At 38.4% G+C, this 14,225-nt stretch overlaps 1 protein-coding gene across 3 annotated transcripts in view; it reads right to left on the reverse strand.

Moving 5' to 3' along the window:
- Positions 1 to 4,317: 4,317 nt before the first annotated feature.
- PRIM2 (DNA primase subunit 2) overlaps positions 4,318 to 14,225 on the reverse strand; it is a 110,178-nt gene continuing 100,270 nt past the window's right edge. For all 3 annotated transcript variants that reach the window (XM_061460557.1, XM_061460558.1, XM_061460559.1), the window contains 2 exons: positions 9,391 to 9,459; positions 4,318 to 4,921 (listed from right to left, as the gene is read on the reverse strand). In XM_061460557.1, the coding sequence (XP_061316541.1) occupies positions 4,694 to 4,921; positions 9,391 to 9,459 (297 nt within the window). In that variant the 3' untranslated portion in view covers positions 4,318 to 4,693. The remainder of the gene's footprint in view (positions 4,922 to 9,390; positions 9,460 to 14,225) is intronic.

Below are 14,225 nucleotides of genomic sequence, written 5' to 3' on the forward strand. Positions count from 1 at the left end.
AGGGTTGGAAAGGACCTTAAGATCATCAAGTTCCAACCCCCCTGCCATGGGCAGGGACACCTCACACTAAACCATACCACCCAAGGTCTCGTCCAACCTGGTCTTGAACACTGCCAGGGATGGAGCATTCACAACCTCCCTGGGCAACCCATTCCAGTGCCTCGCCACCCTAACAGGAAAGAATTTCTTTCTTTTATCCAACCTAAACTTCCCCTATTTAAGTTTTAACCCATTACCCCTTGTCCTGTCACTACAGTCCCTAAGGAAGAGTCTCTCCCCAGCATCCCTATAGGCCCCCTTCAGATACTGGAAGGCTGCTATGAGGTCTCCACGCAGCCTTCTCTTCTCCAGGCTGAACAGCCCCAACTTCCTCAGCCTGTCTTCATACGGGAGGTGCTCCAGTCCCCTGATCATCCTCATGGCCCTCTTCTGGACTTGTTCCAACAGTTCCATGTCCTTTTTATGTTGAGGACACCAGAACTGCACACAATAGCCCAGGTGAGGTCTCACGAGAGGAGAGTAGAGGGGCAGGATCACCTTCTTCGACCTGCTGGTCATGCTCCTTTTGATGCAGCCCAGGATACGGTTGCTTTCGGGGCTGCAAGTGCACACTGCCGGCCCATGTTCATTTTCTCATCAACCAACACCCCCAAGTCCTCCTCCGCAGGGCTGCTCAGAATCTCTTCTTTGCCCAACCTGTAGCTGTGCCTGGGATTGCTCCGACCCAGGTGTAGGACCTTGCACTTGGCATGGTTAAACTTCATAAGGTTGGCATCAGCCCACCTCACAAGCGTGTCAAGGTCCCTCTGGATGGCATTCCTTCCCTCCAGCGTATCAACTGAACCACACAGCTTGGTGTCATCGGCAAACTTGCTGAGGGTGCACTCAATCCCACTGTCCATGTCAGCAACAAAGACGTTAAACAAGACCAGTCCCAACACCGATCCCTGAGGGACACCACTCGTTACTGGTCTCCAGCTGGACATTGAGCCATTGACCACAACTCTTTGTGTGCGGCCATCCAGACAGTTCTTTATCCACTGAATGGTCCATCCATCAAATTGATGTCTCTCCAATTTAGAGACAAGGATGTCGTGTGGGACAGTGTCAAATGCTTTGCACAAGTCCAGGTAGATCATGTCAACTGCTCTACCCCTGTCCATCAGTTCTGTAGCCCCATCAGAGAAGGCCACCAAATTGGTCAGGCAGGATTTCCCCTTAGTGAAGCCACGCTGGCTGGCTCCAAGCACCTTGACGTTTTTCATGTGCCTTAGCATGCCTTCCAGGAGAATCTGCTCCAAGATTTTGCCAGGCACAGAGGTGAGACTGACTGGTCTGTAATTCCCTGGGTCATCCATTTTCCTCTTCTTGAAAATGGGGGTTATATTTCCCTTTTTCCAGTTGTCAGGAACTTCACCTGACTGCCATGATTTTTCAAATATGATGGCCAGTGGCTTAGCAACTTCATTTGCCAGCTCCTTCAGGACCCATGGATGGATCTCATCAGGACCCATGGACTTGTGCACGTTCAGATTTTTAAGACGGTCTCAAACCAGATCCTCTCCTACAGTGGGCCCAAGGTCTTCATTCTCACAGCCCCTGCATCTGCCTTCCAAGACTTGGGTGGTGCCATCAGAGCCTTTGCCAGTGAAGACTGAGGCAAAAAAGTCATTCAGAACCTCAGCCTTCTCCAAAGCCAGGGTAGCCAGTTCTCCTGAGAGCTTCCTGAGGGGTCTTACGTTCTTCCTAGTCTGCTTTTTATTTGCTATGTACCTGTAGAATCCCTTCCTGTTATCCTTAATATCCCTAGCCAAGTTTAATTCTAATCATATCAGGGTCATTTGGTTTTCAGAATCCTTATCTTGTGACTAAATGTAAGTTTTAATAGCACTACCACAATGCAGGAAGTGTTTCAAATGACTGATTTACATATTCTTAATGACTTTGCCTTTCTAATTTCAAACAGCTCTATAATCAAGGAAGAAGCAATTCTTAGCGAATTTACAACACATTAAGAGTTTAAAGCTCCTTTGTGTCCAACTGCTCAAAAGCAGGATTCTCATTTTGAGTTTTTTGACATTATCAATTCCAAAATATTCTGCTTTCAAAGAAAAATCAAATTATCAAAAAATATGCAAAATATGAAAATTACCATTTTCTTCAAATAGCAACAAAAGCATTAATTTAAATCTTTCGCTACTTACTTGTAACTGTATATTATAATTTGTATACTTTTCTGTTATATACTTTTTTATAGTCATCCTGACAGGTAATAAAAGGGAACAAAATACAGTGTAAAGCAATTTGTAGTACTATTACTTAAGAGGTAAACTCACAGTAATGAAGCAAACCAATGAAGGACAAAGGCTTTGTCACAAACTGTTAAGTTTGTTGCATTTCACATTAAGAATTTTCATTCAGAGGATTTGTGCTGTTATATTCTCTCCCTTGCAATAGAGACTTATTTAATTTTATATTTGAATTCCTAAAAATAACTTTATGCTGCCAGTGTAGCAATCTGTTGTGAGTTACTGGAACAGGTTGCCCAGAGAAGTTGTGGATGCCCCTCCTTGGAAGTGTTCAAGGCCAGGTTGGATGGGCACTTGAGCAATCTGGTCTAGCGGAAGGTGTCCCTGCCTATGGCAGGGGGGCTAGAACTAGAGGATCTTTAAGGTCCCTTCCAACCCAAACCATTCTATGATTGCAGAACACATGAAGCAGCCCATTCCCAACATAACGGATCTCGAAGTACACATAAAACTCAGAAATAGTTTTATTCACACAGCCAGTGATAATGTCTACATGAGCAGGGTTAGGGTACAACAGAATGTTTCTACTGAATCAGAAATTACAATTTCCCTTGGCTGAGAAACACCACTTACATTCAGTTCCTCCACCACCTCCCAGCTGTTTCACTTAGGAACATAAATCTCATTGTAGAACTGAAACCATTTCCCGTCTAGTAAAAGGATCCATGATGTCTACTAAGGCACTTCCAACTCAGGCATTCAGTAACACAAAATTAGATGACAGTTACTGCTTGCAAGGACACTTGAAAACCCTAAGGTCAAGTTTCTTAACCATCTACTACAACCAGTGGACTTCCACACATCAGGTAGGGTGCTGCCAGGAGCTTAACCAGCAAGAGAAACCAAGCCCACGGCTGTTTGTAAGTGCTTGTTTCTTGGGCCCAGAACCAACAGCACCCTGCAGGATCCAGGTGCTGAGCCTTTGCTCAGGGTGGACTTTTACAACTCCTTTGAATATGCAATATCCAAAGGAGTGAGAGGCTTGGTACTTTACACAAAGCAGCCCCTAAATAAATTGAGGAATAATTCAAGGAAGAGAAAAAGAGCAATGCATCCTGGCAGATCCTCTTCTAACAACAAAAGACTTGTTTTAATTTTTAAGCCTGATTTTGCACTGGTCCTGTGTGAGTTATGTGCCTATAGGGGAACACTCTTCATATGAGTTAAAGATCTACAGATAGCCCAAATTCTTATGCATAATCAAACAGTCTTCAGCCCAGCCACAATATTAATAGTCAATGATTGCAGAGAAAATGTCTGACATAATACAACTGCCAAATGCTACCTATTCATACACTCTCTTGAATCTATCCTTTTCTGTAGCATGCACACACTTTTCACTGCCCAATGGGGTCCTGGGATCAACAGCAGTAAGGGTCCCACATTGTTCATCACAAGTAATAGGATGCCAGTGGTGGGGACTGTTCTTTCTTCTCTCCATAGTCCACCTGGAGAACTACACATTTCCAAAACCATTCTGCTCCTTGTTCTTTCTTCACTGGTCTGGCAGTTCCACATTACAGCCAAATAGTGTGGTTTACTCATGTACCAGCTATACTTAGAGCTTCCACCTACTGCATGGTGACCGCTGCTCGACTGAATGCTGTCTATGTGTTAGGCAATTTAGGATTTGAGGAATGGGTGGAATTTAGGTGACTTAAAGCTGCTAAGGTAAACACAGCTGTTTAGCTTAGCAGGATACTGGAGGCTGCAGCCACACTCAGGAAACTGGAAACGGAACATATGCTAGTAAGTTTTTAACTTCTTCAAATAAGTCAGATGGTAGAGTATCAGCTTTTTGGATTACTTTCTTAGGCATCTAAAATAACTGCTTATGTTCGACCACCAAAACAAGCTCTCTAAATTTAGTTTCAAATTAAGAAGCTGATTTCCCTCAGGTCCTCATGCAGAAAAAAGACAGAATCCTCCAGAGGGTAATTTTGATCATAAGAACTCCTACTTAATTACCACCCAAATATGGCTAAAAAAACCCAAAACAAACCAAAAGAAACCCCACAAACAATTAATTTATTAAGAAGAAATATATAAAAGTGACCACAAAATGGGATAAAAATATTTAAACATTTTGAGGAAATACAAAAAAGGTAAATCAAACAAAAATCACCTAATTGTGAAGGAACTCTCATTTCCTATCCTTCTACATGCCACATAAAACAGTATCCTAAAGCAGCAAGAGTAAGTACTGGATTAAATTGCAGCTTCAGTACCTATCTTTCTTTTCTTCGGTCTATTTAAAGCACAAAACACCTGTTTCTTCCAGGAAGTGGAATGCATACTCTTTAGCATAGCGAAAAATCCAGCTATAGACGGGAAAGAAAGAAAACAAACCAAGACAAACCAAAAAGAACAAGTAACACAGCTGCTTAGTCTTCAGTGAAGTATTCGTCCAGGCCCTCCAGTTCTGCATCAGATGTTGCTTTCGAAGAGGGGAGAGTAGAATTTGAATTCATGCCTTCCTGACTATTATTTTTTTGTTGAGAGTTTCCTGAATTACTTATTTCCTTCTTTAGTTCTCTACCACCATTTAACAGCCTTTGACTCTCTGTAAAATATTGATTAGGGTGATTCAAAGAAAACCCAGTATCATCAACCTGCACATAAAAAGAAAAGAAACACTGAGTTATTATATTTATTTCAAAAAGTCATCCTTTTCACATTCAAGGACAAGTGAATTAGCAATTTTGTAAGTTCTGATTTTGTTGAAGAAGGTGGCATCTCTTTGTAAATACTACCCCAGTAAATATTAGCATGACACGGATTTACTTTCATAGCAAAATGTCTTCATATTAGAAGGAAAACCACTGCTTGGCATATTCAAACAATATTTCACAATGTCCTTGCTACAGTACAGAAAAACAACACCCCAAAACATATAAAACAAGTAAATGGCATATATTTACACATGTAGGACAATCAAACCTACACCTTAAAATAGCATTTCCCTACCTAAAAGAGGGACTCAGACAAGTCCAGAGTGCAAATGACAGTAGGGAATACCACCATAAGTTGTAACAACTGCACAATATAAATACAGGTCCTGGGTATCAGTGCGAAACTGTGAATGGAAAGGGGTAACCAAAAATGCAATATTTGCAAGCCAGAAGGCTAAGACAGAAGCCCAACAGATCTATCTTATCTCTTCTCCATCAGCATCCTGAAACTAGATGAACAACCACTGCCAAAGAACAGTAGTCTTCAGTGGAAAGGAACAAAGAAAACCAGCATAAAGGAAGAATATTTTTATTGCTCCTCTCCACTAATAAGCACATTCTTTCAGGTCCGTTATTATTTGACAAATGAACATTCAATTAACGCTTATCAAATATTTCAATTCAACAAAGCTTTCAGTTTTCAAAGTAAGTTATGCTGATAATATTCACCACAAATCTCAGCTATAACCTTTGTATTTCTTTTTGAGGGGCTCAGAAGTTGGAAATGCTTGCTCTAAAAGATGCTTCCACCTAGTACTCAGGCAATCTGCATCTTTTTTTTCCTGTCGGTTCATGTGAATACTAAGAACATTTTAAGAGAAACACTACTCTGGAAAAACTTTGGCAAACCTTCCAAACCTGGGATACAAGAAACCAAGGAAGACTAAGAAATATATACTGTTCATTTTCTGCTCCCGCTATTTTCCCTTTTTCCCAGAAGGGTGGAGCTAATTCAAGCATAACAAGCAACTTTGCACACACAGAGCATCTCATGAGGACACATACTGTGGCTGATTTAATATGCCAAAATCCATCAGTTTAAATTTCAGCCACTTGTGAAAAATCATAAAGCAGAGGATCAATGTGTGGTCTAAATGGCACCCTGATTAAATGCATTACCACTGCCTAGCTTAGCTCCATCAGAAAATGGTGACAGGTGTAACAAAATCTAATTCAGACATGAAAAAGACATTAGCAACTGCAGTAAGTGACCTTGCTTGAAAAATCTTACAAATAAGTGACAGGACCAGCACACTAATTTGGTACTCAAAGGCACAAAAGCAAAAAAATAAAAGAAACCCAAATCCACCACTGAATTTCATTTTAGCCTTATCTGGATGAGTTTCTGCCAGCCAGCTTTCATCCATGCTCCAATTTCCATTATGTTGGAACTAAATTACTTTATTCTTTACACTAAAAAGTCTTAAAAAGAAATGATATAGTGAAAACTTGGCTTTCCTAGAAGCAGCTCTTAATTAGCTCTGGATTTTTTTAACCTTAAAAGCTCAGTTTTCCTCAGACCAATTCAAGAGTCACTTTGTAACTCTTAATTTTGTCCTGAACTTATCTCTCCCTAGCAAATTGGAATAAGCTGTAGAAGCAGCTCATTGTATAAATGAAATCTACAAACAAGTTTTTAGAGGTGATAGAAGGTATTTGGCTAAAATCCATTTACAAGTTGTTAGTTAAAATTGTAGTATGACTCCACGTACAATTTCCCCTTTGCAAACCTGAGTACTACTAAAATAAAGCTCTACTGGATGAAGCTTAGATGATTCTATTTTAATTAAAAGATTTCTGCCCATTCAAACTATCCCCTTTTTCTGAAAGCCTAAGGAGGGAAAGGGAAAACTTTTCTCATAACCATCATCTTGTTATCTAGTCATATATAAGCAATTCCATCCTGTGTAATTTTCAACAAGGTTTAGTGAGTATTTCTCTGCATAAAAATATTCTGCTCTGGCTAGAAATACACAACAAATATGACCACAGAAACAGAGGTGAAGCATACAAAAATTTCCTGGCTCTTCATGCTAGGCTGCTTATGTTACTTTATGTAAATTTACAATATTTTTAGGTATGACAGATCAAAGAACATAAATTTTAAAAGCTTCACCACTAACTTAGAAATAGATTTCTCCAACAGCTTTATCCATTCACACCTTAAATCTACCTGGAGTCCACCGTGCCCAAAGAAAAACGCATTTTCTGTGCAATCAAAAATTTAAGCTTATAACATGTATTGACTCAAGTAAAAAGGCCTGTCACTTTGGTCAGAATAGTTCATTCCATCTCAGCGGTGATACTAGCATAAGACTGTTTTTAGATTCAACAGATTTTGCACGTACTGGCTTTCACACAAACATTAATTTTGTTTTTCCACTATAGCAAATCTTGTTTTGAAAAACCTGAAATGATCATTTTGAAGCTACAGTATCTTTGAGTTTTAACCAAGAACTTTCAAAATGACAGTTGATAATACTACAGCTAATACTACAGAAAAAACATGCAAAGGAATCATGGTGCTACAATAAGTTATATCAATTAACCACATCCCTAAAAAGGTGTTCTTGCAATTTAATCACAAAGAACTAATGAAAACAGTTTTCGCATATGGTTTTAAATAAACAAAGTGTTTCTTCTGTACCAGGAAGTTTCCTATGCGTTAGATGTCATTTACTTCTTAAAAAAAACCACAAGGATTATAAGATATCAGTATTCAAGAATAAAATATTTAGAGATAAATATTTCATACAGACAGTCAGCCATTACAGCTGTAACTGTAACAAGTAACTAATATACAGCAATACTCATGTAACCAACATTAACACCATTGGCTCCTTTGGAATATAACTCAGTGACACAGGCATTAGCCACTTAGACATTCTTACTTATTCACAATGCTCAGGCTTGTAAAACAGTAGATTTATACACAATCAGATTTTAAAGCACTAAGTATTTCTGCAGGCAGCACACTGTCACAAAAATCATTTCTTAAACCTCCTAGTAGCTCATGGCTGCTAGCATCAATCTGTTTTTCTGGTCTACATATACATAGCCAAATCTCCAGACTGTTTGGAGTGGAAATATTTTTCTCTGGTTTGAGATGCCATCCAATTCTACCAACTAAAGTAAAATAAAATCTTGCCACTATTACGACTACTATGACTGAACAACATATCCTATCCCTGGAAGTGTTCAATGCCATGTTGGATGGGGCTTTGAGCAACCTGGTCTAGTAGAAGGTGTCCCTGCCTGTGGCAGAGGTGATTGGAACTAAATGATCTTTAAGGTCCCTCCCAACCCAAACCATTTTACGATTCTATAATTCTGTGATTACTGTGACTATTTATTTTGGGTTATGGTTACACTGCTTACATTTTCAGGATGTTATGTTTGGAGTGATGGTATTTGTCTTCCCAAGTAACCATTACACTGGATATAGGTTCAGTGTCTACCTTTACTATATACTCACACATATGACTGCTGGAAATTTGGGGGGACAACATTTAACTCAAATGTGAAAACCAGTAAGAACAAAAAAGTCAATGGTAAATGTCATTTAATCCCCACCCACATTTTTAGCAAGGCTGTTCTACAGTCTGCTGTTTGAAAGGGATGTTTCCATTTTTTCAGTTGTTGGTAGAAAAAACATCTAAGAAGGTTCACTGCTTCTGCTTCATTGTTCTTTCCTGATGACAAGGAATCTTGAACCAATGCAAAAGCTAGTTCTTTGAATCAAGAAATCACATAGCAGACAGACTGTTGCCATTTACTATCTTACAGTTTTGTGGAGGATCTTACTTTAACTGTGCCTGTGATTAAGCAAATGGGAAAGATATGAGAATGTTCAACTTGATTTAACAACTAATCACACATGGCTAAGGATGTGGAAAAATACCAAGTGAAAATTAACAACATTAGGTATGTATGTGCTGGGAGATTAGAATTTTAATAACACTTTTTAGATCCTTTTTGTTTATTTTCAAGTTATATCTCAAAATATGAAACTTGCATAACAGGTTAAAAAACACAGATTTGATTAAAAACAGCATTATTGAAAAAACAGAATGACTTAAAATAGGTAAAATTCAACAATATTGACATTTCCAGAAAGAAAGCATAGCTCACTACATCTTGTAATGTTGAGGGTATTAATAATATCACTATATAAATGCTGAAAATGACAAAAAATATTTGAAGTTATTGAAATAAAAAATAACAAGGCAAGACAGCTAATGATGGATGTGAAAACCGTGAATAGTCTCTTGGCTTCACACATGATTTCCAAGGCCTTCCTAAAGATAAAGGCAGTGATTATAATTTAACAAAAATTCAGAGGTACTTACATAATGTGTCAACTCAAAGTACTTCTGACAGGCCAGCTGATAATGCATGCCCTTCACCAATTCCAGGATCTATACAGAGGGAGAAAAAGGTAACCGAGTCAAATTATAGATCTTGTTGATACCTACCAGGACAAGATATTTCACCCCAGCCTTGTATAATAGCTCACATAAATTTGCAGCACATAGCATCTTTGACATCTGTGTATCCTGCTAAAACCTAACAACATTTCGACATACTGTTGTTCTTTAAAAATACCCTAGCTGCATTGAAAACAAGATAAAACAGCAGGAAGACACGCCTAGTCCTTAAAAAGCAATTTCAATACTCTTAACTTCAATAATAACTTGAATCGATATTTTGGTAATATAATTGTGACAGTTATTGTCAAAGTATCATATTGCAGCATCTCTTCCATAATTGCAGACATAAATCTAGTAATTCAAGTGGTTGAAGCATGAAGCAATGACAGACACGATTTGTATTTTTATTTTCCACATTAGCAGTTCGTGCAGATGCAGAATAAAATACTACAGTGCTTTCATCAAGACAATTTAATGCAAATCCTTTAGACAAGTATCTGTGAGAGGGGAATGCTTTTACTTTCAATCAGATTTGTCCTTTTTGAAATGAAGTTATTTCTAGTCAAGCTCAGCAGAATATGTAAGCAAATGGCCTGTTTTGAACACCTATTAGGAAAATCATGCCATCTTTTGTAAATACAATTTGCTTCCCAATTCTACTTCAGGTAATCTCTGTGCTGCATAGTCCCATTCTTATCAACAGAATGCAATGCCAGTTAAATTTTTTTTAAGTTTCATCACCTTCTCCCTCCTTTACATAATCAAAATGTGTGCTCTCTCTGCTTATCAAACAGAGAAAATTGCTGGAATTAAGAGAGCCTCAGTGGAAGGAAAAATAGTTTTTAAGAAATGTTAATTTCAAGCCCCTATCCCACACAAGGTTGACCTTTGTGGCAAACACAGCAATACACTTAAGCTTAAATCCCTGCTGTACTCATTATTGGATGCCACCTCGTATTTATTGGCAGATGTATAAATAAATTACATTTGCTGAATGCATGAAACAACATCTTACTGCCAAGAAAGTATCTAGCCACATTGTTTCTCCGTAATAGCCCAACTGATTACACTTTTATCCCTCTTGCCACCTCCTGTTAAATCTTCTGTAAAAGAACAAGGCCAAGGCCAACTAGGCAATGAAGTCTGAAATCTAGATCTCTGTGTACATACTTTTTCTTTATTTTACTTCCTTCCTCACCTGACATTGACTGAAAAAATTAGCGTCGCATTAAGTAGGTAAGGACTGAAGAAACTCAGCTATTCTAAACAGTTCAATTACGTTGCCTTGTGCTTCCCTACTTGTTCCTTACAATAAAATCTATGCATGTAAAAGAGCTATCCTTATTTTTCAGTAAACACTAACAACATTACATGTATGTACTTTCTTAAAAAGTATCTGACCCACCTGTGTGTACTCTGTAAAATAGTATCTGACCCACCTTTAAGGTGGAGAAAGGGACTTTACTCAATCAATGCTGCTGACATGAAAGCTATAATGGTCACATTATCAGAGTTGGCATTGAGGGACTTAAAATTCTGAAAGAGCAACCATGTTATTTTGTAGCAGCTCAGTCTTTGTTGCCCAGCTACACTGCCCTTCCACCAAGAAACTACTCTCCCACATCCCTGACAACCCTCTTCAGACCTCTCGGAGGCTGCTATTAGGTCACCACACAGATTTTTCTACTCTACTACTATGAAGATATGTATCTTGGAGGAACCTCTACCAGCATTTTCCAGTGAAGTTCAGTAAATAGGTCTTCATGTCATTTCTTTTCCCAATATAGAGAGTGCTCCATAGAACAGATGCCCACTAGGGCAGACTTACATCCAGACTTGCACCCAGTTTGTTAAATTTATTAACATACATGATTGCACTGGTAGTCCTCACTTTACACCTGCCTCATTGCCCTCCCCACCACATGAGCTCCCCCACTGCCTGATGGCCAATTTCAGCCAAATTTTACAAGTACAGATGTCAAAACTATACAATTCCTACATGTTGATTAAAAGTGGTGCTTGGCTAGAAAAGCCATACCAACATTTCTGGCTCATTCAGAAAAAAAGCAGTTACAATTCAGCTCCTTCATTCTGAGAGGCAGGCAGAAGGCAGCTAAATGATAAGCCTGGTATTTAGCACATATGTAAGTTTAAACCAGTGACATCACAGGGGATCAGGTTCACCTTCTGCATTTATGATAGGGTTGGGGAGTCATTAAACATATCCAAAGAAGAACAGGTTCAGTAGATTAACTGGTTTTAACAGGGAACAAGTTTCTAAGAAAAGAAACAAAAAAAGATTAAAAATTGCAATAGATTGGAGACCAGCTAGAAAGGAGTCCTGTGTGAGAGACACTAACAATCCTCTCTTTAAATGAAATGGAATTATCCTTCATAATAAATCTTCTATTTCCTACTACATTTGTGCACATAATGAAAGCAAGCTTGCAGCTGCTTTTTAACTAGTGTTACACAGAAACCTCCACTAAGAACTACATTAATTCACCGCAGCAATCCTTTCCCTTACATATATTAAGACATTTACATTGCATTGCTTTATTTTGCAAGTAAAGTTACATACCAAAGGACTGTTTTTGTTAGTTCCTATGTGCTTTTATCTTTTGCTGCCATCTGCAACTTGTTTTCCTGATGTTGCTTTACTGACTACTGATGAGGTTAAGATGATGTTTGGCAGCTGTACGCAGCCACCTGCTTTATAGATCCTCAGTATTCAAAGCTGAGATGTTGCATAGCAGGAGTTTGGCTCGGTAATTATCCATTGTTATTTTAGAATCCTAGATAGTTAGGGTTGGAAAGGACCTTAAGATCATCTAGTTTTACTCAGAGTTAGTTTCTTTCATTTGAAAACTGCAGAATTAACTTATATTTTCCAAATTCAAATCTTTCTACTATAGATTCAGTTAAGTGTGACTTATTTATTGCTTTCTTTTTATTTCAAAGGTGACTAAAGATACAGTTGGGTGCTATTGCTAGATCACACATGAACACATTCCAGTTTCTTTTATTTCAGGCCACTTTGTGACCATCTCAGCACTAATCCTACCCTAGGACTGCCCAGTGCCCTTTGCTTCCTGGTCAGTATAGCCATCTGTCCTTTCTGCTGCTTTCAGATGCTACCTTTATATTTTAAACTGATTTTGAAGATTTCATGCTTCTAATGTACACATGTAGAGCACAATTCCCTCAGATTTAAGCTGTTTTCCTTAACGGACTGACTTCCAGGCTGGAAAATCATTGTTACTGCTTTGCCAGAACTTTTTCCTTTACACTCTTTGACTTGTCATTTGTAGTGAAGAGCACTTGATCACACAGTGTTCAGCACTGCACGTGGTAGTACCTCGGGCACTACATCAGATCAATTTCTCCCCTGCAATTTGCATCACAACTGTCAAAAACTGAACTGTATTCCAGCACACTTTATAGAAATAAAAGAAAGAGGCAGTCGTGATCCAGAAGAAGGTATTCATTAATATCTCTTAAAAATACCTGTATTTTTCCCTCCATTTTTAAAGTATAGGTTTTCTAGCCTGTACTTCTTATTTCATGTATGTCAGTAAGGAACTCATTAGATACTTAAGATAAGTGAATGTCTGAATATGTTGATATGTTCCCATGTTTGCAGAGATAACCTGCGGGCAGCTTATTAAATGAAGACAGACCTTAACATAAACTGAGTAAATCACTTTAAAACGAAACAGCTCTAATGATAGTTGGTTTGTTTGCTTGTTTGTGGGCTATTTTGCAAAGTTTTATAGTCATCTGCTAAAAGTGAATGGTGCGAGAATCAAATCTAGAAGGGTTAATGCACCCAAGCATTCCACTTCTCTGTTTTCACATAGTTCTAAAAAACGTTATACATTTTATGATTAGAAAACTTTTGGCTGTTTTTCAGTGACACATTTTTATTTAACTGACAAATCCACTTATTTTAAGACAATTACGCCTGGGTTTAGATATGATAAATAAACTGCATTCCTCTGTTGCAACGCTAAGTCAAAGTCCAGACTGTTATCAAGGATGAAAGCAAACATCTGAAATAATTCAAAATTAAAAACCAGATACAAAATAAAATAAAAAAAAAATAAATGCTTCATGCACATTGTAAGTATGCAACATAACTGTTTGGGAGAGCAGTGAGCTGAGAGTTTTTTATTTCACATGTGTGTTCTTTGTTGTCCTGTTTTGTCATCCTGAACTGCATGTTAATCCCTTTGATTTTTTTTTTGTGTGCTGCTTTTTGACTTCTTTCTCTTCTAAATAAAAAATTCATGAGTAGTCTAATACACCATAAATTGAAGCTGCTGAACTGTGAAGACACAGCCCCGAATTCTATCCACCCATTCCTGCCAACTCAAAATGAGCCTCATTCCTCCTCACATTCCCCAGGTAAACCTATAGTTGGATAATTTTTTTAATCTGTTTTACCATGTAGTCATAAGGCCAGCACAAAGGAAGGAATGGAAACTCAACAGGCAGGGATGAATGGAGTAGCACTGCCTTCCACACCAGCAGGGCCCATTAACTGCTCCTGGAACTGAAGTCTAACGTTAAAGAAAATTCTCCACCCTAGGTTTCCCACAGCAGAGTCTCAGCCCTCTGATTCTTAGAAAAACAGCTGGAGTCGGATGCCTTCAGGGAGGGACCCAGAACAATGAAATTCCTGGGATTTTTATACCCTTAAATTCTGTGCACCTGACCATCACATGCTGTTGCTGTTCATGTACCTTGCATGC

Source organism: Pezoporus flaviventris, unplaced genomic scaffold (assembly GCF_033815535.1).
Source record: "Pezoporus flaviventris isolate CSIRO_AGI_PZ_B2104156 unplaced genomic scaffold, CSIRO_AGI_Pfla_v1 ptg000031l, whole genome shotgun sequence".
Taxonomy (NCBI): domain Eukaryota; kingdom Metazoa; phylum Chordata; class Aves; order Psittaciformes; family Psittacidae; genus Pezoporus; species Pezoporus flaviventris.